Genomic DNA, 27,828 nt, shown 5'->3' with positions numbered 1-27,828 from the left:
TAACGCGGCGCCGCTCCCCGGTTGTTTGAGACGATTTCTTTAATGTTAAACTCACAGCCTCGCTTGTTTACGGGTGGCCGGAACACGGCCGAGCGAGCCACCGGGCAGGGGACACCGGCGACAACCGCCACCGGGGGGAGGGGGGACTGAGGGCGCCCGCCGCCGCTCGGGCGAAGGCGTTTCGCGCGGCTTGGGCCCGCCCGGCTTCCGTCCCAGATGATCCCTCCCCGGTGCCCTCCCCCCCCCGCCGTCCCCCTCCCCGCCCCCGGCCGTGGCGTAGCCGGGCTCGGTTTCCGTGAGAGCTGCGAGCGGGGCCAGCGCCGCCCCGGGTGTGTGCGGGAGCCCGGCGGGGACAGCCAGCGACATGGAGGAGGCGGCTCGCCCTCTCCGCCGTTCTTATTAGCGCCGCCGCCCAGCCCAGCTGGAGCCATGGACAAAGCCGACAAGGTGCGAGGGGCGGGCTCGGTGCTGAGGAGACCGTAAACAGCTGTGGCGGGAGGGAGCTGCAGCGCCTCGGCGCCGCGGTGAGGGAGGGGGACGAGCGGCCAGGCGGGGAGAGAAGAGGGTCGGCGAGGGGGCGGCTCGGCCCGGTAGCCCCGCGTCTGTCAGGCCCGTCCCGTCAGGCAGCGCCGAGCGGAGGGGTGGGTGCGGCCCGCGGCCTGCCGGGCCCGCGGTGCGGCGGGAGCGGGGCGGGGGGGGCTGCCGTACTTCCCCACCGGAGAACGGCCCCGGGAGGCTTCACATGGGGCGGTTTCAAGGCTGGCAGCGGGAGCTCGGGGCGCGTTTGCGGGTTGGTAACGCGGCCGCTGTCCCCTCTCCCCGCGCCGGCCTGCGAGAGGCGTCGGGCCCGGCCCGGCCCCGGCCCGGCAGCGCCCAGGCTCGGTCTGCCGGGCCGGCTGGGGAGCTCTGAGCATCTCCCTTGGTATTCGGGAGGGATGTAAAGCTCCGGTTTGCCCGCCTCCCTCCTGTTCCTTCAGGCTTTGTTTCAAGCTTAGGGAATAATTGCAGTTAGTGGCACTTGATTTAAACCTGCCTGGTCCCAAGAAGAGCCTTTTACAGGCTTGTTGAGAACTTTACAACGTGAGAGATATGTCACTCTTGTTGAAATACTGTAAATATCAGGCGCAGGTTGAAGTTTTCAGCGTTAGGACACAGCTGGTGGCCTCAGCTGGTTAGCTGGGTTGGCAAGAATTTGGTATAGCTCGCTGATTTGTTTTCTTCAGTATTTAACTTGGCTTTGTTAAGGTAGTCAGCTTCTGTTATGCTTAAGACCCTTCAGACTGTAGGTATGAAGAAGCTTAAGTTGGGGGTTAAGGGTTCATATGTTGTGTTTCATATAAGTAATAAAATGTTTTATTATCAAGAGATAGTTCTAAAAGAAGATCTGTCTAAAGTGAGTGTTACCATCCACAACAACCTGGTCTTACTTTTAAGCTTCTGTTTCAGCAGAATGCGTTGAAAATTCATGAATTACTGCCTTTTTTTGTTTTGTCTTGTTCTCAGCTTTGGCATCTCCAGGGTTTCTAATACTAGGTCTAATCAATAAAATAACACAAGGGCTACTGTGGCCAAGTAGATACTGAGTAATAATGCACTCTGTAAGATATATTGCTTTTTCATTTTGTCTGTATGTCCAAGGAAGTTAGTGAACAGTGTATCTTATTACACTATGGCTCCCACTCTGGCTTTCTCATTAGTCTTTCTAGTGTGATAATAACTTCAAATTCCCTTTTTTTCATGCTTTCTTATTTGCCTTCATGTAGAAAAACTTATTCTATAAAATTTAGATCAGTCTAATCTGTTGTACTTTTTAGTTTAAAATCTTGAGTTTTGGTGTGTTGGTTCCCCCTCCCCCTGTTTGGTTCATCTGTAATTAGTACTGCACTTGTGAAATATTTATTCTGTGTTGCTTGAGCTCTTCATTACCAGAGGTTCACACACATGCACCTTTCAAACCACTCTCTTCTTATTTATTGGAAATAGTTAGTGAAAACTGAGAATCATTGTGTTATTTACAGGGTGAAGTGTTGACTCTGTCTATGTCATTATCTAAGTGCAGTATTTTAACTTGGAGGTTGCAGTTAAGCTCTTTGAAGAAGGAACCATCTTCTTATTTAGTCTGTTTGCAGTACATCTAGTTCTGTTGGTTCCTTATCCACTAATAAGGCTTCTGGGCCAACAAATAATTAATACCTGATGAGTTTCTAAAATGATTCAATTATCTTGTTGGTTTTGTCTTCCTGTTATACAGTAGCATCTTGATTAGGAGATCTCTAAATGCTTTGAGTTTGAACCTTTTGTACTCTTAGAATTGTATGTAATCTCCTTTACTAGTGTGTTTGGTGAGGTTGCATCAGTTTTGGGTGCTGTTCCATCTTTTCTTTGATTCAGGCTCCTTTCTGCACCTGTATTTCATGACATCTGATAAATGACTACTGAGGTGTTCAAATGTGTGTTAACAGTACTTATCCTCGTCTTTCCTCCAGAACACTCTCAGCCACAGTATGGTAACTGTGCATGCAGACAGGATTAACTGCTGTGGAATTAGAATATGAGGGAGTAGGACTATTGTACTATTTTATAGTATTTCGAGAGTAAGGGAGGATCACAAATGCTTTTTTGTTGGGAATGTATTTGAAAAGAGTTTTATGATATTGGCTCAGTAAATCAGTATGAGGTGTCATGCACCAAGAATGTTTAGACACCTAAATAACAAAAAGGTGTTACTTACAGATTGTTCTTCAGGTTTTTGTTACCTAAATTCTAGTATGACCTTGCTTGTTATAATGTGCTCAGTGATATTTTGGCAGCTAACATAGCAGAAAACATAATCAAGCTGTTTAAAATGGATTATTTTATGATAGGATGTGTTGTGATTTTTGTAGTAGGTGTGGAGTTTACTTCTGGCTACACCAGAACCGAAACTGTTCCCATCACAAAGTGTTTGGGTTTCAGCAGTTATGTGTAGATTATTTTCCTACAAGAGATAAAACTCAGCACGTGACCTCTGGCACTCTTTCTGTTGAAGCTGATTGCGGTAGAAAGTTGGAGAAACAACTTCCCCTCTCAAAGGTACTGCTGTGCTTTGATTTTTCTCACTGTTATACATTTGTCTCGCCCTGTGATTAAGACATTTGGTTCCAGTAGTGCAGATATGAAATCAGGTGGAGTTGCAAAATCAGTCACTTGTGTTTTGTATTGGTATTGCTTAAAGACAGCCTGTTGTGCTTGCCTCTGCTGTTCCTGACTGTTCAACAATTGCCTTGATAACATGCTTGCCATAGAAGTAGGTCTGGAGCAATGGTTTGTGCTCTTTATCCAAGTCACTTCAGTGTTTCTTACCCATGGCAGGATTTTTGACTGAGGTAAACTGGAAAAGGTTAGTTTTCTTGTGCTGTTTTGCACATTACTTTCTCTTGAACCTTGAAAGGAAAAACTGAGTTTACTATCATCTTGTAATAGAAGGTGAATTTGAATGTTTATAAAGAGATATATATATACACACACATGAACATCATAACATTTGGATCACAAATTTATTTATCATTGACTAGTTTGTGGAGAGGAGGAAGCTGATTTGCATGAATGGTTTACATTAATACTTTTAGTGCATAGGCTACAAAGCATTCAAATATTGCTACTTCACATTGCTAGTGTGAGTTAGAAGTTCGTATGTGCTGTTCAATGCTATAAGTTCGGTAAGTGAAGAGGATCCTGTTGATAGCTTATTTTTTTATCTTTGAACAAGCATTTGTAAATATAAAATTTTATTTTTCCCCTTTTTTCTAGAATATTCTGGTTTTGAGGTTAAGCATGCCAACTTGTCATGTTGTGCCACTTGCTCATTTTCTACATATACATAGAGTTTTTAATACTTTGCTGTATTCTGAGCTTGGTACTTCTGTGAAAGGGAAGAGGATTATGCATGGTTCCATTATAAGCTGAGGGAAAAAGAAAGAGTAACTTAATAGTGTATTTGCTTTAAGTGTTGCATTGAACTGAATATGTTTAATCTAAATAGGGAAGATTAAATTTTGTGCTTTGTAAAATGCCTGCTGCTGTGTTTCCAGTTGGACCGCATATTTGCCATTCCTGAAGTATCTGCCACTTAGAAGCAACTAATTATAGAAACAATGACTTCCATAATTGTAAAGTTTCTCTTAAAATAGATGAAATGTGACCGGTCTTACTACTAAAATTACTTTTAAATGATGAAATCCAAAATTCAGAAACAGGATTGTTTTTTCTTAAAAATAAAAAAGTTTTGAGCTGTGTTTTTATCTTACGTTTCTGATGAGACTTCTTGTTTCCAGACTTTGAGACAGTAAACCATCTGATTTTATTATAGCCCTCTGAAATGTGGCATCTGTGTCTATTTTCTTACCCTGTAAATGGTAAGATTGATATCCAAGTGTTCTCTTCTCAGAGAGCAGGCTGACAGAGATCCTATTTAATGGAAAGTGCTGAGTGACATTAAGCTACAATGAACAAAAACTTTTCTAAGATTAAACATACAGTGTTATAACTATAGGACAAGTTTACCAGTCTGTTCCTGCTTGTGTCATCTTCTGTCTTTGCAGCTGTTGCTGACTACAGTAGCTTTTATATAGGAAACAAAGGATCGCTTCAGTATATATGCTGCCTTGAAAGACTTGTAATTGTTGGACTGAAATATGTAATGAGCTACTACAAAACATTTTGTAAATTGAAACTAGGGATATCTATAAAAGAGACTTCTGTATAAATCTTGGTTTCTTCTGACGCGGTGTGCTTCCATTAATAGGCAACTGATTGAAAAGCTGATGGTTCCAAGTGACTTAAATTTATATTTAGAATTGAATTTGGTTATCAAAGGTCAATTTCAATAAAGCTTTGTTTAGCTTTGTGATGTGGAAAGTTGAATAAACATCAGAAAGTTGCACTCCAAAATAAAATTGTTTGCTCTTGCGATATTTGTCTTGAGATTGCCTGATCAAAAACATATATTACTTTGTATTAACTGTTTAGGGTCTGACCCTGTACCAACTGATGTCAGTGGCAAAGTGCTACTTTTTTAGTGGATGCAGACTAAAATAAATCTCAACACTGAGAGAGCAATTAGAGCATAAGTTAATATTGCAAGTGCTCTGTTGTAAGGATTAGGAAAAGTGTAGGAACCTTCCCCTAATCTTTTAGTGTTTGACAAATCTTTCTTGTCTAATTCTTTTTGTTTGCTTGTGATTACAAAACCAGTGGCATGATCAGTTCTGTTAGTTCTGTTTGTTTGCATTTGTCACTCCATTTGTACTGTGCGGATGAAATCTTGGAGGAATTGTGTTAATATGTATTTGCATGCACTTTGTTTCATGCACTTGCATTTTGTTTCAGAAGCAAATACTTTTTTTAAAAAAGGATCTCATCTCTTATTCTGGAGTTCACTTCAGTTGTATTTTCCACTGATTGTTAACCATGTCAACGTGGTATTTAAAACAACACCAACAAACTTATATTTGGTATTATTATTTCTCTGTCTGGCCAAAGCAGCACAGAGACAGCCTGTTAAAAGAAAAATTAAGTCTCAGTTGGAGATTGTTTTTGCTTGTCCAGTGTAATGAGAAATTAGCAGCCCCTTCTCTTCCTACAAAATTGGTTATTATTTTCTTTTGCTTTTTGTTTCACTATCTCTTCTTGCACTATTAAGGGAATATTATTTCTGTTGTTCAGACAGGAATCAGGACACCTAAAATGCCATTTATTAAAAAGAGGAATTAGTTGGCTGTCTATCTTCACCAACCCTTCCTCCTAGCTGAGCAAACCATAGTCCTACAAAATCTGCTTAGATAACTTTGAGCAAATTACTTAGGCTTGCTATTTTGTTTCCGTCACATGTCAAATGAAACCACTAGCCACCTGTGAAAAGCACTGAGATGTCCGGGTAGTCACACTGGAGAGTTAATTCTGTTTATATTTTGGTTTGGTTAGCAGTCTGACCCCACTTGGTGCGTTGTTTCCCTTTTAGCTTTAATGAAGTTTACTGTTCTCATCTAAAGACGCATCCTATGTAAAAAGGAACTGCACGGTATTTTAGAGGGACTGGTAAATACTGTTAGGAAGCAATACGTTGAAGTTAATTTTGTTTAGTTAGCAACTTACTTGAGTTGTCCTTCTGTTCTCTACCCTGAGGTAGAAATGGGGACTTGGTGTCTAATGAGATGTATCTGTTGTGCTGAGGATTCCTTGTACTATGCTTGCAGAATGATTTTTGAACACCTTTTTTGCTGAAACAAGTTTCTTGGAAGCATTTAAAAAAAAACAACAAAACAAAAACAAACAAACCAACCAAACAAAAAAACCCCCACCCCTCCACAAACCAGCCCAACCTGTAGGTACAGATTAAATTGCAAAAGAAAACGGTGTTTAAGGTATAATGTGTGTAAAAGATTTCTGAAATACAGTTTTGATTCCTTTAAATAACAGACATCATTGAAGTTCTATAGGTAGAAGAAGAAATTAACTTTCAAATACACCCATATGTGCTTATGATTACGGGATATATTGCACCTTTATTTTGCCACTATAGGTAAGCTAAATATGTTAGGAGCTGTACAGAAAACGGTAATTAAATATATCAGCAAATTGCTCTGTCATAGCAGTAGTTAATCATTACCTGTATAAGAGACTGGGCAACAGGAAAGGAAGCATTAAAGTTGTCCTTCTAGTTTGGGCATCTCTGTGTTGTTTGAACCTAGCACAATCAAGCAGAATAATTCAAATGAAATTTTCCTAAGCTTGTCAAATTACATCATTACAGTGTTTTATACTGTAAACCTAAAAGATCTATAATCCTATTTTTATTGGGAATATTTAAGTTAATAGCTTTTTGTCCAAAATACTTGGATGGAGAGGTAAGGTAGGGATTATCTTTGCAAATTGACAAGTACTTTCTATGGCAGCCCTGCTGAGGGAAGTCATTCAGCTCCTGATTTGATCCATTTTATCTTCATTTTTTTAACACTTGATGTGAAAAGCTGTTCTTTCATAATACTAGTAACGAATGATGATACAATACAATATCACAAAAATAATTGTAATGAGACCATTCTGCGAGTGACTCACCGTTAAGGAATGGTTTTAGTATTTCCACGTCTCTGAAAATAATACAGGGAAAGAGCAGATAGCCAGACAGGAAAGACCTTTAAAATAGGGAATCTTCTTCTGACCCGAATCACAAATAAAATGTTTTGACTATTTTCTGAGCCAGTACTAGAGTGGTTTATAATCAGTATCTTGTCTAAAGTTCACTTGACACATTGCTGGGAGATAATGACCAGCAGATTTGGAGGAATAGGGGTTGGAAAGTTTTCAGTGCGTCACTAAGAATACCCTATTTGTAAAGCACTCATCCTAGTTTTACTGTTGAATTTTCTATAGATAAGACAGCCTTGGTATATTTCTTTAATGTTTATGCCATCTAGTTTTGTAGGCCAGCCACCATTTGTTCCCGAACAAATACTTTTGCTTGGCAAATAGCATGAAAAAAAACCCTCTTAGTTTACAGGGAAGGATTTGAGTGGTGGTATTCCTTTCATTGATGATGTGATCGCTGTACATTAACACCTGAGTTTTTTTCACTGACTGGTGTTTATCCTGGTTGTGCTGTGTGTTGAGGAGGATGCCTTGGAGTTTTGCTGGGTAGGCTGAGGGATGTGCCCGCGCACAGGGAAGCTCTGGGTGGAGCAGGATTTGGTTTGGGTTGCTTAAGATCAGTGCCGCTGCTGCACCACAGCTTGTCCTCCAAGAGTAACTTCAGGAGTTGAAAAAGAGTTAACATAGAAGGAAGCAATGTTTGCCTAGTACATAATGATGAAAAAAATGCATTTAATTAATATTAAAGTGATTATTCCACTGTAGCGTGGACCTGGTTGTACAGCAGGTAGTTATACTTCTGTATTGGTTCTTGTAGCCATAAACATTTTCAGAACACTCATTAATAACCACTTCTTTTGGTGAGGATAGTATATCTTGTCACTTGCTAAGACGTACTTCTTTGCCTCTACCACTCTAGTTCCACTTTTAGTTTTCTATTTATATTTTTGGATGTTTTGTTTTCCTTTTTTGATTGCTGCTGAAACTTCAGGTCTCTTTTGCTACAATTGTATCTGTAAATGACTGATGTTCTTACTAAAGAAGCATATCAAAGCAGAGACTCATTTTGTTGGAAGGGACATTTCAGCACATTTTGGCAAGTTCAAAGACAGAAGTTTCTTGAAAAAATGGTTAAAAATAATTATGGACTCTGTCCTTCATGATTTCCACCCCCTCATTCTTTATCATTTTTTTGAGTTCTCAGATCAATTATAAACAAGCTTTGACCTTGACCACTGTGGTTTGCAGATGTCCTACCATCAAAGTTGTTAAGGATGTAACTTTGATCTCCAGTTAATACTTGCAGACATCCTGCAGACAGCCATCGCTGATTGTAAACAACATTTCACTTAGAAAGCTTCCTCCTGTGTTTATAAAGCTCATTTTTTAGAGAGGTGCATGGTATTTGCAAAAAGTGAGTGACATTTAAAAGAACTTATATGGTGAACTGACGTTTACAGGAAATGGCTAATGGTGAAAATTTAGCTAATGCTGCAGCTAAGACAGCATCAAAACTTATGGAAGAAGTATGAATTAGGAAATGTGATAATGGAAGGATAAAAATAAAAACAGAGGCAGACACTTTGTATATAGTAACACTTTCTGTAGGAGAAGTTTGATTCCACTTGTAGAAATCACCTGAATGGTTGTTACAGAATGACAGCCTTCTCCATTGCTTAGTTTGGGTGTTGTATTTGGAGTTGAAAAGAATGCATTGAGCAAAATTTTTTGCTTAATTTTTTAAATTGGCTGGGAATTCTAATGCTACAATTATAAGTAATACGTATTGAAAATAATTCTATATTATAAAAATATATTGCATCAGTCACTGGTAGTTATGCTAATTTAATAGTGAATATAATGCTCACATGAAAGTTATGGAGCTTTTACAGCCTCAACTGTTTTTTCTGTCTTCCTTCGAAGAGTACATGACAGCAAATGACTTAAATACCAGTTGGTTTGAAACTTGCTGGTGAATTACAGTGTAACTCGTGGTCTTAGTAATTTACTTGATGATGATTCTACCTTTTGCTCAGTAATTAAACTTTCTTGTATGTAAGTGTGTCAGACTAACTAAACAAAGATCCATTACTCTATATGAGTGGGTCTTGACCTCACTGTTGCTCAGACCAATGCTTGAGCTAGGAATATTTCTAGATCAGTCTAATACATTAAAGTACCTATTCATCAAATAAAAAGTAGCTTTTCTCCCTGCCTGGGACAACTCTATTTTCAAAACATTCTTGGACTTGCCCCTCCCAACCCTTCCGTCCTCATTCTGCTAAACAAATATAGGATCTGACCCCATGTTTTATTAAAAAATCAATTTTAGGGGCTTTTAAAACAAAGTTGTAGATTCAGATATTGGACAGTAAAGCTGAAATATCTGTGGATGTATTGTGGATTTGACATAGGGCAAGGAAATGGACTGAGAAGCATGTGGTAGGCATGGGGCTACTTGCTGTGGTATTTTCAGGGCCCCCATTGCTTAATTGATCCTGTTCATGTGGATGTTGTACAGGTGGTGATAAGGACAGGAGACTGTCCTCAGCACATCAAACCTTCAGGCTCTTCTGTTTGTAAAACAAGGGCCTGTTCTCATAAAGGTTTTGCATTGACTTTGGAATAGTTTCTGAGACAAATGAAAGGAAAAGTTTCTGGAGTCCTTGCCAACTTTAGAGAGAATCTTCGTAGAAATTGGTATTCTATGAGCTGCCAATGTGAGACGAGTATAATTAAGCTGAAATCTTTGCACGAGTGGTTTTTTTGGTACAAATAGTGTTTTTCATTGTCTAAGTACAAGATCCAGCTAATCTATACAAGAGCAAAAGTGTGGGCAAAAATACCCTCAAACTGTTAAAGATACATTCAGAATCAGGGAAGATCTTTTACTCTGAAAGCACAGTTTAAAACTTTCTAAGCAGTCTTTAATTTCCTTTTCATGGCAAAAAATAATCATATTCTTAACACTTTAAAAAATGTTAAAATTGTGGAGATGGAATGTGTGTGGGGGGGTTCTTCTGTGGTACACCATCTATTTTTTTAATTGCCTATGAACATGGTCAAGTCTGTAGAGCATACCAGGCATTACTACGTGTGCCATATGTTGGTTTCACTTGTGCAAGCCTACGCAACTGTGCTCCACCTCCAGTGCTGACTCGAGTTCTTTCTGGGCTCAAGCTAGTCTATCCTCTGCGAGATCTGAACTTCAGTCCCTTTCAAATTAATTAGTGTTTGTTTTGCACTTTGGAAATGTAAAGGTTAACACAAATGCTAAATGCTGGTGATCTGTATTACAGCTTGTGTTGATTGGAAGGATGTAGCAAGCACTTGCCAACTGTTTTCTGTCTCTTTCAATTTATTGCAGAAATCCTGTAGTCTTGTCATCCATTTGCTTGCTACTTGTGATAATTGCCATACAACTTTACGGATCTAAGTGTTCCTGAACAATTTATGTCTGTATTTAATAAAGATATTATTTCTTTTCTCTTTCTTAAGAATGTCAAGCTGTCAGCTGAAGTAGAACCGTTTATTCCTCAGAAGAAGGGTCCAGAAACACTAATGATCCCAATGGCGCTTCCTAACGACAGTGGAGGAATTAATGGCATGGAACCAACTCCTATCCCCAGCTACCTGATCACTTGCTATCCGTTTGTACAGGAAAACCAATCCAATAGGTAATATGTGGTTGTGGTCTTCATGGAAGATGACCTATTTTTAAATGAGCTTAAACTTCTGGTACGCAGGAGTCAGCGACTGTTGGCTCTATATTCATTTTGTTCACCATATTTAATCTTCTAGCATCTGCTGGCTTACCTTGTGTGAGCGTAGGTATCTACTTACGTGATATGTGTTTTCTGAAACAATGAAATTGTAATGGGTCCAAAGTACTTGTCAAAGGAAGTACCTATATATTATTTCCAAGGTTAATATTTGAAATTTACTAAGTTTATACAAATGCCAACCTCAACAAAGATATTTATTTTGCACTTGAATGTAATCTGAGCTTGTGGATTGTTTAATTGGCATCTCTAAGAAGTCCTAATAAATTTAAGTTCAGTTATTAAAAGCTAGGAGCTCATGAAACCAGTGAGTTGCGGTTTGAGTTTTTTAAGGGGGTGGTAGAGGTCTGAATTTCCTTGAGAGGGAATGACTTACTGAGGAGTTGTCTTTCCTTTTAATTCTAACAGACAGTTTCCATTATACAACAACGACATCAGATGGCAGCAACCCAACCCAAATCCTGCAGGACCATACCTTGCTTATCCTATAATATCTGCGCAACCACCTGTTTCTGCAGAATACACGTATTATCAGCTGATGCCAGCACCATGTGCTCAGGTCATGGGTTTCTATCATCCTTTCCCTACCCCCTATTCTGCACCCTTTCAAACAGCAAGTGCTGTAAATACAGTAACTACAGAATGCACTGAGCGTCCCAGCCCGGCGGGCCAGGTCTTTCCGTTATCCAATCAGCGGAGCAGAAGCAGTAACAGGGGACCAGTCATACAAAAAGTAAGTCTCTTTTAATAGGATAAGTAGAATTCTATAAAGAAAGTATCTTTGCGTGGGAAGCATGCATCTCATTTGAGCAGGAGCAGGGATGTCAGTAGTATCAATGGAAGGAAAGGTGGGCAGCAAAGGTGTTAACTGGAGAGTAGCAAAACTCTGTCTACAGAGACATTCCGTGGTAAAATACTTGGTGAGTTTATAAAGCCTGCAAGTAGGATGTGGGAGAGATTCCCTTCTGCTGCCTCTTGGCTGGTTTGGTCTGAGCTTGAATTGCTTCATTAGGGAACAAAGGAAGTCTACTCATACTTTGTCATTTTTTTTTTTAATCCTTCCACATCATAACAAATTCATGCAGAAAATGCTTCAAAGAGGTTAATAAATCAAATATTTCCCTTTAATCTCTTGTCTTTAAACATACGACTTCTGTAGAGATCAGTAGGACTTCTGATTGCTTTAATTACAGCTATGAAGTCAGATCATATGACTTATGTGTATGTGTGGCTTATCTTTTAAAACAGCAACAGCAGTTACAGATGCCCATAAAAAATAAACGTCCTCCGGTAAAAAATGTTGCTACTCAGAAGGAGACTAGTTCATCAGGTCCTGAGAACAGATCAAAGATTGTTTTGTTGGTTGATGCATCACAGCAAACAGGTAATTTCTCGCTTGTGTTCTGGGTGGACAACATGACTAGAACTGCATGTCAGTTGCCATCTTTCCCAAAAAGAGGTGGACTTTGCCACTGTCAAAAACGAACTCTTATCGAAGGAATTGGTTGTTGATAGTTGAACCTAAGCTGCTTCTTTTTTGTTTAATTCAAAGCTGGTTTAAATTTTATTAAAAGGAAATTGTTGTCATGTGCAGACTTTGGCTTTCTCCGTTTGTCTTTATGACGTGTAGGTTTTTCATGTCTCTTAACAATTTCGGCACATGTAATTATATTTTTGTGTCTTGCAGACTTTCCTTCCGATATAGCTAATAAGTCACTTTCTGAGAGCGCCTCTACAATGCTTTGGAAATCAAAAGGCAGGCGCAGAAGAGCTTCTCACCCTGCTGCAGAGTCCTCTAGTGAACAGGGTGCAAGCGAAGCAGACATCGACAGTGACAGTGGCTATTGTAGTCCTAAGCACGGCAATAACCAGGCTGCAGCTATGGCTTCGAGAAATACAGATTCTTGTGCAGTGAATGTATGTAAACATAACTGAATAATTTCACTATATTTGTATCCTACAGGCTAATAAAAAAAACACTAAACAAAATGCTTTTTCTTTTTCAGGTTGTAGAACCATCGGTAAATACAAGTAAGCATTGTCTTAGCTGATGAGCTGCTTAAAATTTGGCTGGGTCGCTTTTGTGTTTTTTGCTTTGCATTTTGCTAGAAACTGTGTCTCGATCTGATTCCAGCATGATACTCTGATTGGTCAGATACTTCTGAAGATATGTCTTTACTGTGATTTTTACTGCTTCAACCAAGATTCCCATTACATATTGAATGAACAAGTGTATAAGTAGCTATCACTAATGACTTATCAACAGCTGGCTGTCTTTAAAGAGTTAAAAAAGCCAGAGATGGCAATGGAAGCATTCAGGCAAAGCTGTGCTTCTGTTGTGTTTTATTTTCAACCTTCCTTACCCTGTTGGACTGCAGTTGATAGTAACAGAGCCAAAGACTTCTCATTCTCTTTTTGAGAAGTACTGGAACCTTTTTAAAAGCTTTAAAGAAGTACTGTAACATAAACAAATGTTTTGATTAGTCTGGTAGTAGTGGGTAACACTAGTGGCTATCATTGATGACTGGACTGACATTGTTATGGATGTGAAGCTGAGATTTTCTTTGTCTTGCTGTTTCTTGATGGTCAGTTGTTGGCAGTTTGAATGTCTGTCATCTGACTCTTCCATAGAGGTCGTTCTGCTAACTTCCAGAAATAGCAACAGAAGTAAATGTTGTCAGAGGAGAATTAAACTTGCTCAGAGGACTTTATTTGTGTCAAAATTGTGTTCCTGGCTCTGGTGTCACGTGTATCGTGATGCATTCTGTCATACTAGTTCATTTTTTCATAGCTGGCACTTCTCTTTCAGCTGGTGTAAATTGGACCAGTGCAGCTTCCCAGGCAACGCAAAAAAAACCTTGGATTGAAAAAACTCAGACGTTTTCTAGAGGTGGAAGACAAGTTGAGCAAAGAAATAGTTCACAGGTATGTTGTTAATGGTTATACATGTGAATATTCTATTTCTTGTAATATATGAAAATAAGGAATTTGAAGTGGATTATGAAGTTAACATACAAAAAAATAGCTAATGAAAGCAGTGAATGAAAATTGTAGAAAATCAACATAAAAGTCCAGTTGTGTGTTTCTTGAGCTAGCACTGTATGATAGATATAATTTTATGTACTTGGCAATCTTCTGCTGATAGCCTGTTCTTTATATGTATCTACTTAGGAAGACCATTACATATATAAAATAATTTGTGAACTAAAGACAATGTGGGTGTGGAAAAGTTCGTTCAGTTTTTGACCCGTTCGCACTTCAGAAGTTTGTGTTTTGTTTTTTTCTTAAAGATTCTGATGTGATGGTGAACTGGAATCCCCTGTTCTCACTCCTGTTGTCTTTGGCACTTTCTTTTTCACATTTATATGGGACTACCGTATTATTTAGCATTTTTATTATTATAAAATGAGGGTGAAAAATCTAGCTTTGCTTAAACATAGGTTTTGCTTGAATTCAGTTATTGCAGCCAAGAATAGCTGAGCTTGAAGTGAGACCCTTATCAGAAATGTGCCTGTATGTGCAGGTATATGTGAGCTAGCTTGCCCTGGTAAGGTTTTTGGTTGGAATTGTTAATGTGTTTTGACTCTTTCCTTTTGGTATCCGTGGGTTTATTATATAAAGAAGCTTGTTGATGCTTGTATCTGACACTGTAGCACTTCTGAATCTTTTTATAATCTGTAGTAAAATTAGAGGCTTTTAGAAGCAACTATTTGTGGTTTATGGCATTGGGAGAGTAGGAAGAACCAGATATCCTTTCATCTAGTCATAGTTTAGACTCTAAATCGGGCAGGTTTTTTGATATTTAAAAACAAAGCTGGCACAAAGAGTTTTAAATGAGGTTTCCTCAGCCAAATTCACTGTACCTCGAGGCAGAATTCTTGTAGAAACTATTGTCCTTTGAAACTGCATTTATACAGGTCTATAGGAAATTTTCTTGGGAAAGATGTTAGTATGAGAGATGCAGAATTTCAGATTCAAGGCATGCTTTGCTTTCAGCCAGCCAGTCTTGTACATGAGTTTCCATTAACTTTTTGGGTAATAAACAGAAGAATGTTTATACCACTATGCTGAGGTCTCTGGTCATTAGAGAACTCTGTGCCTGTGCATTGTCATAAAACACATATTGAAAAGGCAATAATTACATGCAGGATATTTATGTAGTGGAAGAAAGTTCTTGTGATTGATCATGGTTACAGACAGTTCCTTGGGATTCATGTCGGAGTTACACAGTCACCTAGAACTCTTGTTTTCTTTGTTTGCCAAAATGAACCTATTTTTTAAATTACAAATTTCTAGATTAATGTATAGAGATACTGTATTTAGCTTGGGGTGAATAATCAGATACTATCTGTAGAATATGTTTGTGCAGGTAAAACCCACCAAAGCACAGCTGCTTAAATCTGATTATGTGAAAACTATACCTTCTTTGTTGCTACTTAGCAAACATGAGAATGCCTTACATGCACATATCATGAAATTGCAAAATGTCAATCATGTTCATTGTTTTCAGTCCGGTTTCAGATGCAGAGACCACAGCACTTCTTCAGAAAGAAGGCAGAATTTGCAGAAACGACATGAAAAACCTCTAAATACAAGCCAGTCGAGTAGAACAGAGCAGAGTCCTGAACCTCTGTATTTTGAGGTAGTATTGGATGAAAACTGTTTCTCCATTATAGTAGCAGAATATAGTGTGGAGAATAAGTGATGTTCTCAACAGGAGAAGTTGCAAAACATCTGACTCTAAGAGGTGTACAGTATAGTGCACTAATTATTATATGATGCTTTAATTGTGTACATACAGAGATTTGTATTTGGGTGTTGTGGAAAGTGTAAGAATTCAGAACTATCTGACAAATTAGATAAGCAACTTTCAAGCAACTTTTTCTGTTCACTTGTGAATTAAAATTACCATTTTCTCTGGTTTATAACCCTTAATTGTAACTGGATTTCTTTAGTATAAAACGTTAATGAATTATTATTTTTTGAAATGCGTTATTCAGATACAGAAATGCTTTGTTAATTTTTCATCATTTTCCATTTGTGTCACGTTGAAGCCCTTCTAGCTTATGTGGGACTTCAGGATTCGGTTCGTGCTTCTGGTTTTAACCATTGCAGTTGATGCTTTTCATGTGACTTTTCCCATTTTGTGTATTGTTTAGGATGAAGATGAATTTCCAGAGCTAAACAGTGACAATGGCAGCAGCAAAAGTAGTAACATCCAGCAAAAGATTTCACCCAAAGTAGTAAGCAATGTTTTTATTTTGCAAAGTGTGTTTAAGTTGCTTTGAGACTACTTAATTAGTGTATTTTTGTAATGAATCTCTGCTACAATAGTTATAATGCAGTAACTGTGCTGTTCTTAGGGTGCTGGTGCTGCCAGTATTGGATGCTAAAGGAATACTGATTAAAATAAGTGGTGGCGAGAACCCATCTTAAAAAGAAGGCTGCTGGATTTTTTTTTTGTCGCTAATGGGATTGCTAATGAGTGAAACTCTAAGATGCATGAGATGGGATATTCTATGATTCTGAGTATCTAAGTTGGAAGGGACCTAGAAGGATCGTCAAGTCCAGCTCCCAACTGAAATGAAAATAAACTGAACGTTATCTGCCTTAAGGCTGTAGAAACAGTTGTTGGAAAGATGCTCTTTTAATACCTGGTCTACTTAAGTATTTTGTTGCAGAACTGTATATACAGACTACTTAATCTAATTGGCCGCTTTCCAGGAAAGTGAAAATTTTATGGGGAAGGGGGGAATATTCCTTCATTTAGTAATCAGGCTGAAAAACCTTCAATCTGAAGGCATAATTGCAGAGAAATAACATGGTTTTCCCATCCAAAAGTGAAATACACATACATTTCTAATTTTATGAACTTACTGTGTCATCTAGCTGTACTTAATAATTGGGATGTCGTACTGCTCACCAAAGCAATGGTTGACTTGGTTTCTGGAGTGCCATATTTCCTGTGGGCTTGAGAGAAAGGTCTTTAATGGTGGGGTTTTTTTCTTTTTGTTTAAAATCCTAGTTGGATGACTTACCAGAGAATTCTCCAATCAATATAGTCCAAACTCCAATTCCAATTACAACCTCTGTACCAAAGCGTGCAAAAAGTCAGAAGAAGAAAGCCTTGGCAGCAGCACTTGCAACAGCTCAAGAGTATTCAGAGATAAGCATGGAACAGAAAAAACTTCAAGTGCGTAATGCTGCCCCCCTGCCCTGTAATTGGTAAAGAGGAATATCAGTTAGCTGTTGCTTCTCTTTATAATAGCAAGAATCTCTTTGTGAAGAGTGTTTTGCAGGCACTGTTTCTTTGTATTTATCAGCATGTGATGTTCATGTTATAGGAGGCTTTATCAAAAGCGGCTGGAAAGAAGAGCAAGACACCTGTTCAGTTAGATTTGGGCGACATGTTAGCAGCGCTTGAAAAGCAGCAGCAGGCAATGAAAGCTCGTCAGATCACCAACACCAGGCCTCTCTCATACACAGGTATTTCTAAGCTGCTTGACAATTGCTAAATGCATTTTATGACAAAAATATAATTGATCTGAACAGATGCTTTTTTTATGTCAAGTTTTAATAAAAACCTGGGAAGACTTTCTTAATGTGTTTCTCAAAAAATTCACTGGTGCTATCTTCCGCTGAGCTGCAGTATGCAATGGTGGAAGTCCACACAGAACTAAGGACAAACTTCTCTTAAAACACCCGCTATGCACAATTTTGGATTTGTGTCTTGAGATTAATTCAGTGCTGAAATGAATATGTGAGAAGAACTGTATTGGGTCAAACTGAACATCTGCTACAGATATTGCAGAATTCTCTTTGAAAGCAGCTTAGAGGATATTCCTGTGACTGTGATACAGGGGGATATTCTTTCCCCCTCTGCTGATTGTAGTTCAGAGCCTCTTGACCCAAGGCTTTCTCAAACCAAGTTTGTTTCTTAAACTGTCACTTCTGTCACATGTTTTTACTGTCCATAAGCCTGTACGGTAGTGAATTCTAACCTTGTTACATGCTCTGTGGAGAAGCTTTTCCTTTTACTCTGGTTTTTTTTAGGGGGTGGGGAGGAGGGTTCAGGGATTTTTGTACCCCACTCATGATTTTGTTTGCTTCCATAGCCTATGTATTACAAAAAGACTGAGCAATCATTCCCTTCTCTCTCCCTCCATGAGGTCTGTCATCTCTTTTCTAGTCTAAAGAGTCCTAGTCTATTTAGTTATTCCATTATGGAAGCACTCATTTTCCAATAGTCCATATCGCTTTCTCTGTATCTTCTTGTAGTTCTACTCTAGCTTTTTGAAAATAAGGAAGATCAGACACACATGGAATGTTAAGTTCTAGTTCCATAATGAATGTATGCAATGGCTTGATTACACTTTTTTGTTCTCTATTTCTTTATCGACACTTAACATTAAATTAGCTTTTTTTAATGCTTGCTGCTGAATACAGAGTTGACATTTTTGTAGTTATCTATTATAACCTGCGAGTCTCATTCCTGAGCAGCAGTATGTAGCCTAGAGTCCATCGTTATGCACATAGTTACCGTTTTCCATCTTGTGTGTGGCTTCATTTACCTGCTTGGAGTTTCAGCTGTGTTCAAACATTAATTCAAGTTGGCAAGGTTATATCAAACAAAGCTCAAAGAACACTTGGCATTTCCATTGGATACTGCGTTTGTTTTATGCTCTTTCTTGCAGAACTACATACAGCACTCTCTCATCTGTTTTGTCTTTGACAACTAAAAACAAACGTTTGGATAAATGTTTGCAACTTGTTTTACTATTATCATTTTACTGATAAAGCTACATGTAGTCACTTGAGAGAGATCCCATACCGGTATTAAAGTAATTGCTTTTCTGGGATCCGTAGCTTCCTAAAACACGAGGAGAAGTTGAAGAAAGCTTAAAACCATCTGGAAGCGACAGTAAGATTCAGATGATGTCATTTTCCTGTCATTATGAACTGCTTTTTTTCTGGGGAAGGAAAATGTACTTTGGGAATTCAGCAGTGGAAATTCTGAAAGCAGTGTTGAAATAAAGCTGACATGTCTTTTGGTGAAACTAATATCTTTCTTGTATTTAGTTGGCAGTGCTGCTCCCTTTCATACCAAAGAATCTGCCAACAGAAAGTCCTTTGCAAAGGGACAGCCATCTATGGGTTGCCTTAATCCTTTGGATTCAACTGCCCCGAAAGTGAAAAGAGGAAAAGAAAGAGAGATTGCAAAACTGAAACGCCCTACAGCACTTAAAAAGGTAAACAGGTGGAGGATCTCCATCCACACACGTACTTGAAAAAGAAAAACTGATATTTTCTTACTTGAGAGTATTGAGTAGACTAGCTGTAAAATGTTGGAATTAAATACTGTTTGTGTCCTGGCTTGAGTAGGAAGGTTCAGAACAACCTGATTAACTTTGTTTTGTTTTGTTCAGTCAGACATTTTTCCTTACAGGTATCTCTCTCATTCTCAGCTGTTGATAGCTGCTGTTTTTGTTCCTAGATTATTTTGAAAGAGAGAGAGGAGAAGAAAGGCCGGTTATCAGCTGACCACAGCCTTTTGGGATCTGATGAACAGAAAGAGGTTCCTATAACCTTTACTGCTGATCAGTCACAGGAGCTGACCTCTCAAGAAGGTTGGTCTCTCTGTCTCTCTAGTGTCCATCCCTCCCCACTAATTGTACTAATCTGCTTAGGTTAATATTTTGTCGTTTTTTATGCAACACAATTTACTAGTGTTATCTTTAGCCTTTTTAAATGCTACCAAACACAAGAAATTAGAGCCTTCTTTTTCTAAAATGTCTTGTCTGTCCCTCAGTAGTGGGAGGCTCAGTGCAGTATGGGTTCAAGTACCTCATCTCCATACAGCCTTTAATTCGTTACTCTTGGGCAGATGTTCCCAACACATGTCAGAGTTGATAGCATTTTTAAAAAGCAGATCAAACATGACCGGTTGCTTCTGAATGACCTGATTGAAGATAAGTGTGAAAAACTTAAATATTCTAGGAATAAGTTGAGCAAATATTATCTATATATATAATTTTGTAAAGATTTATTAGAAGACACTTTGGATATTTTTAATGAGTATTCAAATATTGCTTATTTACACAACCCACACTGAGTGTTGGATATGTGCTAGTTTTGTTCCCCCCCGCCCCCAACCACCTCCCCAGAAGAAGAGTGTGTTTAGTGTTTCCAGAATGTAATTTGGAACAAGTGAGGGAGAGATACGTAACTGTGATGCTGTTTATGTGAAAACGCCTTTTCATTTTACAATGTTTCAAAACTGCCTTTCAGAAACTGGACTAAGTATGCCTAGTGATACTTCACTTTCGCCAGCAAGTCAGAATTCTCCGTACTGCATGACCCCAGTGTCACAAGGTTCACCTGCTAGTTCTGGAATAGGCAGTCCAATGGCTTCTTCTGCAATAACCAAAATTCACAGCAAGAGATTCAGAGAGTAAGAGTTTTGCATTATCAATATACATTCACGGCTTGCACTTAAGTGACCCTCATCTTTTAAGTGTGGATAGGATTAGTAGACTCAGGAGGAGTGTAATGAATATAAGGCTACTCTTTCATCAGCAGACATTTATGCAAGGGATGTTACTGGTAATGTAAATGTTTTCAGTGTGTAACTTTATACAGGATTTCTAAATCTTTTTAATTCCCAACAGTTTAATAACTGTTCTGAGGAAGTAAAATTATTTTTATTTGGTAAAAGGCTTGGTGAAATAGTATTGAGTATGTGCTGTGCTAATACTTGATGTTTTTTGAATTGACAGATACTGTAACCAAGTTCTAAGTAAAGAGATAGATGAGTGTGTCACTCTCTTATTGCAAGAGCTTGTCAGCTTTCAAGAACGGATTTATCAAAAGGATCCCATGAGAGCTAAAGCAAGGAGAAGACTGGTCATGGGGTTGCGTGAGGTTACTAAGCATATGAAGCTAAACAAGATCAAGTGTGTAATCATATCTCCCAACTGCGAAAAAATCCAGTCAAAAGGTATAAATGGTAAAACAAGTGGTGCACTTAACTGTTTACAGTTTTCTTGTGCTGATTAGCAAGGGTAAAAGCGGTTTTTTAGTTACGGTGTGTGATATAACACTTACAGAAGCGGCTGTGCAATTGTTGCTCCACATTCATTCTCTTCTGCTCTGCTCTGGAAGAAACTTGTCCATGCACTTGAATAGCTTAAAGAAACATAGATGTTATAATATGTAGTTTTATTCCATTCAGTCTTCGATACACTTAAAGTCCTGAAGTCTGGGTGCTCTTAAGGAGGATTTCTTAGGACGAGTATGAATTGGCTACTTAGCCAACCAACACATTTTGCACCAACCAGAAATGTAACAGAAGCTTCCTGAGCTATGAGAAGAGCAAAGCTCTGCTCAAGAAAAGAGCTGTGGAAAGCTCTGGTTTCATGTGTGTGCAGCCCTAATAGGAAATATAGAATATTGCCTTAATCTGTTCCCACTATACTTGAAATGTGTAGCTTGTCATCCTGTTCAACGTAATAGCTGGTGATTGTGTATATTGAAGTTTTACTGACTAATTACAGTTTAAATGAGAGAGTTGTCTTGCTACACTATGACTTTAACTGACTAGATACCTATTTAAAATTGCTTTCTTCAAGGTGGACTAGATGAGGCTCTGTATAATGTAATAGCCATGGCACGGGAGCAAGAAATTCCTTTTGTCTTTGCTCTTGGACGGAAAGCTCTCGGCCGTTGCGTGAACAAGCTGGTTCCTGTTAGTGTAGTGGGTATCTTCAGCTATTCAGGTGCTGAGGTGAGTAATTCCATTCACATAATGCCTGGATTAAACCACCTTGTATTAATAGTTAAGAACTGACTGTAGTTAATCCTTGTAGTTAGAATTGATGTGGCATGGAGAGCACACCTAACTAATATGCACTTGATAATGGCCCTGACCTGTTCTATTTCTTTGAAATTCAATACAGAACTGAGAGACTCTGAGTCACACTCAGGTCACAACACCTCTAGCTTTCAAGTAGACTTAAATGCCATCTGATATTCTCTGGAAGGTTTAAGATTGTAAGAAAAACAGTTTTTTAAGCACATCTCCTTAAAGTTGCGTAAACAGAGAACAACTAATCTTGGTTGAAGTAAAGGTATTTGGTGTTAATAAGCTTAAGGCTTACTAGGTAGTGTAACTTTGACTAAAAGTGAACTTACTAGTGAACTACTGATCATAAAAACTGCCTTCATACTTAGGACCTGTTTAATAAGCTGGTATCACTGACTGAAGAGGCCAGAAAAGCTTACAGAGATATGGTTGCTGCAATGGAACAGGAACAGGCAGAAGAAGCCTTGAAGAATGTCAAGAAGGCACCGCATCATATGGGTCATTCTCGTAACCCCTCCGCAGCAAGTGCTATCTCATTCTGTAGTGTTATTTCTGAACCGATATCTGAAGTGAATGAGAAAGAATATGGTAAGTGCATTACAACTTTTGTAACTAGAAGCTAGAATTTTCTCAATGCAGCTTATTGCAAAATGTAGCTAAAAAAGTACAGTTTATGGTATCCTAGAGTTTTCAGGTATAAGAGAAAATGGGTTAGTCTTCACTTAGTTTTGTGGGTAATATTTTTTTCCTTCGAACTGTATAGAAAATAGTAATTGTAATTTCTAACCCTCAGAAGTGTTACAGTTACCTAATTCGCATCAGTGGAGGTGGCTTCTGCAGTTTTATTGAACCGGTACAGAAGTGGTACCAAACACAGAATTGATTATATGATTGAGGAAGAAACAATGACAGAGGGAAGGAATTAAATCATTGAGGTCTCTGTAGATAGGACGTGTATGTTAAACTTTGAAATAGTGTGAGCAAAAGGCAAATCATTGATCTGGTTGCTTAAGCCCAGATGACAGAGGGGATAGAAGGGAGAGTGCTTGTTAGAACCAAAGGACTTGTCCTTTTCAGTCTTAGGTTGAAATAAAAAGGATACTCCCTTGTTTTTAGTTAATTCTTTTGTGGTGTCTCAAACTTATTTAACTTGTTAAATATTTTTCAAAAAATCCTTAAACAGATGACTTGATACTGTGGCAATTTTCTGCTTTTAATTTGTACTTGAGAGTAACCTCTTTGACTATGCTCACTGTTGCATTTGGTGCTTCCACAATTTATACAGGAAACTAAGTGCTCAAACTTTGTGTTTTGTTGTCTAGCTCTTTCCCTTCTTCCCCCTTTTTCTAATTGAAATTTTTCTAGCAAGCATAGAATAGTATTAAAATTATTAGCTCCTATTGCTATCTAAACAATTCTGGGATGTTCATGAGAAATATTAGTATATAGAAAGAATTAATGTTTCCTACTTAAACTTCTTTTGGAACTTGTAGAAACAAACTGGAGAAATATGGTGGAAACATCTGATGGGTTAGAAACCTCTGAAAATGAGAGAGAATCCTCCTGTAAGACTACAGCAGCAGAAAAAGCTGGTAATGGTCAAATGGAAAAAGCCACTTGTAATAAACAACCACCTCTGGCTACAACTGGCACTACCTCAGCAACAAATCATGGAAAACCCACACCAGGTGACAAAGATGAGGTGAAACCAGATGACAATCTGGAATGGGCCTCACAGCAGAGTACAGAAACAGGATCACTGGATGGCAGCTGCCGAGATCTTTTGAATTCCTCCATGACCAGTACCACCAGTACTCTTGTACCAGGAATGCTAGAAGAGGAGGAAGAGGAGGAGGAAGATGATGATGAGGATTACGCCCATGAACCCATTTCTGTAGAGGTTCAGCTTAACAGCAGAATTGAATCTTGGGTTTCAGAAACCCAGAGAACTATGGAGACTCTTCAGCTTGGGAAGACCCTTAGTGGTGCCGAAGACAACGCAGAACAAAGTGAAGAGGAGGAAATAGAGACTTCTGAGCCAGCCGATCCAGTCACCGATGGTGAGGAATGGACAAATGATAAGCACGCGAGTAACACTCAACATAAACCCACCATCTGCAGTTCTCTGAATAAGGAACACACAGATTCCATCTATATGCCGTAAAAATAAACAGGAACTCAGGAACTTTTTAGAAACTATATTAAAACTAACTGTTGTAAAGGTTGCAGCCATTATTTCGTATGCTTCATCTCAACGTTTTGCACTGTTAAACATTTAATATGTGTATTTAATTCACAACAATATTTTTGTAGCTGTTACTTGTTTGATTTAAAAACTAGCTTAGCTTTTAATCAGTATCTATTTCCAAGAATAGAAACTCTGTGGAAAAATTGTCAATAAGTATTAACTTGATCTTTTGTAAAAGGAAACATCTTATAATTGATGAGTTTTAAGCAAAATTATTTAAAGATGTGACTGTTTAGCTCATTTTCAAACAGATAACCTACATGAAGACTGACAAATTACACAGCTTACACTGGTGTTATATGCCAGGCACGTCAGTGTGTTTGGCTGTGATTTTTCTAGTTCTGTCTAGAAAATAAGTAAAATGTTGGTTCTCTTCAAAGAAAAGCTAGAAAACCCCATTTGCAGTCTTAGTGAAAAGTGAACAGTAGAGAGATCTGTGCTCGATTCTTATGCTAACGTAGGCACAGCGTTTGAGTTGGTCTCTGAATGCATCATTAAACAGCTGCTGATAGTTGGGATGGTTACAATAAGCTATAACAACTTTGATTCCAGAAAAACTTTAAACCAGAGGGATGTAATTAATGTTGGGGGGGTGGGGTTACAAAGTAGAAATATTGCATTTTAAAAAAAAAAAAAAAGGAAAGAAAACAAAAATTGCCCATGTTCTCCACAGCTGCTGTCTGCCAAACCACACTAAGTGAATCACTAACCATAATCCCTATCCAGGGCTTCTAGTGAAGTGATGAATTCCTCTTCTTCCCATCACTTACCTCAGGAATGCTGTTTTGCATATTGTATCTACATAACATTGCAAAAAGCAAGAACAGTCCTTTAACGGCAAGTGTGAATGTTATGATGGTTCAGTGTATCTACGCATTCATCTGCATGCTTTGATCCTGGCCACCCTCGTGTTGAGTTCAGGATGTACCTTAGGAATTCTTGCTCAAAATGTGACCTCTTTGTCTGTTCTTACAGTTGTAGCAGCTTTAGGAGTTGAGCTCTGGAGTAGAAAAGGAAGTGGTGATGCCAGGAAAGGGGAAAGTGCCCTGGAGTACGGGGAGGTATTTCAGTGGTTCAGAGGTACAAGAAACAAAAAGATGCCCTCCCTGAAACATACACATTGCTAGCGAATTGTGCTGTGTTTTATTCTGGATATTGAAGTGAAATCCATTAACTGATGAAGAATTCACGTCAGATTGAAGATGGAGTGTGTCAAAACCTTGCACGTAAGGAGTCTCTTTTCCATCTTTGCCTTATATTGGCAAGGGTTGTACTGAAACTGCCAGCAGCAGGCGCTTCACTGCAAGAGCAGCCAAAGTAACTCACATGAATAACACTATTACAGCAAACCTGTATTTTTTTTTTAATTCCACTTCATTTTTCTTCATCACTTGTATCGAAATGCATAAAAACCCTCTGGGTAGGCTGCAAACCACAAGAAATGGATAGTTAAGTTAGGGATTCAGGCCACACTTACTAATATGGGACCAATGCTTATAGTACTAGTGATGCTGGCATTTTAAGTTGCACTGGGAAAATAAGACTCCGGGTTTAGAAATCATCTACCCCTGGGTTTTTTGGATGCTAATGAGAATAATAGAAACTGTGTGTATTATGTAAATACTGCTTTGATAGGTATAGACATAGCAAATGCGGTGTAGATAAGCAGTGTAGAGAGCTGCTAGGACAACTGGCTGTTCTGTCACGTTCTTAGTTCCTTGATGTAATCTTCCTAGATGTTAGAACAGGCATTTGATAGGAAAACCAAGACTAAGGAATGATGCCTCCTGAATGTTAAACCTTTTGCTGTACCTACGGCAGATTTCTACAGTCTGTATGTTTTGCAAGAGTTTTTGCTTTAGGAAATGATAGGTGTTTGAACTGCTGACAAGCAAAACTTGCCCTTGGATGTGTAAGCACGTCTTGATAGCAGCTGAGATCAGTGTATACACTGAGGGCAAAACTCTACCAGAACATCAAAAAACAAAGGTGTTGATAATTTTTCCTTTTGCTTTTTCAGTGCCAGTGATTCAAATAACTTTTGATCTTGAAGTATTAACATCAAAGGCGCATCTTTTTATACGTCTTTTCTGAACTTGGACTGTCATTTTAAAATTTTCTGGTATTTATATCAAAGAAGTCTTGTAATATTCAGCCCACTATTTCACTGCAATTTTGCTACAGGTTTAATAGAGTTCTTGAAGGTGATATAGCACTTCTAATATCTCTCAATTTGCCAGCAAATAAGGAACTAGTCTCTTTTTAAAATGTGGCAGATCACCCTTAGAGGAGCAAACTGAAACTGGGTTTAGTGCTTCCTTTTTGATAAGCTGGGAATGAGCAATAACTGTGAGGATGAGATTGCGGTTCCTTTGGGAGTGATCCATTTGCTTCTAAAATTAGGGCAGTTCCTTGCCACTTAGAGCACTTGAGGGAGAGTATCTCACTGTGGTAATTTTGATTCTGTTATCGCCAGAATTTAAAAGGAAAGCGTACAAATGTTTTACAGTACCATGATTTTTTTTTTTTTTAAAGTAGCTGAATTTCTATTTCAGTATAAAAGTATGCAGTTTGTTATACAGGTTGTTACTGTCCCCAAGAAAAGATGTTTCTGTAGCTATAGGTGTATAGATATTTTTGTTGTGAAAATGATTATTCTGAAAACAAATCTACTTTTCTTAAGACGTACTTTATAGAGATGATTTCACCACTTAATTTATCTGGTAAAATCAGAAATAATGTATCTGTGGTAGGGGTAGTAGGGATCTTGAAAACTGGTAGAGGTGCCTACGTATACAACCTTTTTATATAAATAGGTATCTCTGTCAGAATTAACAATAAAACACGGATTACAAATACGTAAGAGGAAAATAAATTCTGATGAACGTCTGTCCTTAGCTGGACCAAGTGAAAATGTCTGAGTAAGGCTTAGGACCTGCTCTTGCTAACACAGGCTTAAGAGCGTTAGTTGCACTGGTTTGAATTGGTGGCCCGTTTATCTGCGTAAGTTGCGTGCGGGTAGTTGTAGGATTGGAGCTAAACAGTGACAGAGGGTATTGACCTGTGTTTTAAAAACTCATTGTAGAAAATGTTCAGTAATGCACTTGTTGGTGTTCTGGTAAAGATAAGAGGTGTCTTCATGCTCATTTGGGTGGGTGGGAGCTTACACAATGTGATTCTATCCAGTTCTTTAACACGAGCTTAAATTTTAATAATGTTACTTTAAATACATATGTAAAAAAAGTATTATTGTTTGGAAAGCTGCTGTTTGCTGAAACTGTCATTAAGTATTTCCTGTGAAGTTGTGCCAACTAATGAAACTATTGAGTTGATTTCAATGTTAGCCATTTAAAAATGAGATCCGATGATTTGTTAACGAAACAAAAACCAGCAGAAGGAAGCCATGGAAACAAGCGACGTGGGTTTCCCACCCACCCTGCCGCACGTTAGGAAGCGTGAGAGTGTCCAACCCGAACCTTCCACGCCACTGAATGGTAACACTGAAAGCAGAAGCACGGTTGGCACAGCCCACCTTCTAAATGTTCATAAGTAGTTCTTATATTTTACGTTTAAATGGATTCTAATAAGGAAAGCTGTTTAATGTCTTAAAATTTATAGTAATATTTAGGTTAAAGCAGTAGAAAAATCATTATGAAATACAATATGAAGGGTTTTTTTCCATTTCTTTTTTGCTGTATGAAGGATAATTGTTCTGTCTACCGTACTTTTTGGAGTAATAACAGCTTTTTTGCACTATGTAAATACTAGTGGGGGGTTCTTCCATAACTAATAAAAATGATTGTAGAAATTTA

General features: G+C 38.5%; 1 protein-coding gene across 1 annotated transcript; it reads left to right on the top strand.

Moving 5' to 3' along the window:
- The first annotated feature begins 298 nt into the window (after positions 1 to 298).
- Positions 299 to 27,828, top strand: SECISBP2L (SECIS binding protein 2 like). Its single transcript, XM_082061265.1, has 18 exons — positions 299 to 447; positions 10,624 to 10,802; positions 11,316 to 11,640; positions 12,156 to 12,291; positions 12,595 to 12,824; positions 12,914 to 12,938; positions 13,717 to 13,832; positions 15,418 to 15,549; positions 16,067 to 16,150; positions 16,933 to 17,100; positions 17,252 to 17,393; positions 18,987 to 19,156; positions 19,402 to 19,534; positions 20,196 to 20,358; positions 20,684 to 20,904; positions 21,536 to 21,690; positions 22,137 to 22,356; positions 23,262 to 27,828. Exons 1-18 carry the CDS (start codon positions 430 to 432, stop codon positions 23,930 to 23,932), a joined length of 3,288 nt encoding a protein of 1,095 aa, XP_081917391.1. The 5' UTR covers positions 299 to 429; the 3' UTR covers positions 23,933 to 27,828.

This window comes from Streptopelia decaocto (assembly GCF_964273445.1).
Source record: "Streptopelia decaocto genome assembly, chromosome: 9".
Taxonomy (NCBI): domain Eukaryota; kingdom Metazoa; phylum Chordata; class Aves; order Columbiformes; family Columbidae; genus Streptopelia; species Streptopelia decaocto.
This window is presented reverse-complemented; position numbering and strand designations above follow the sequence as displayed.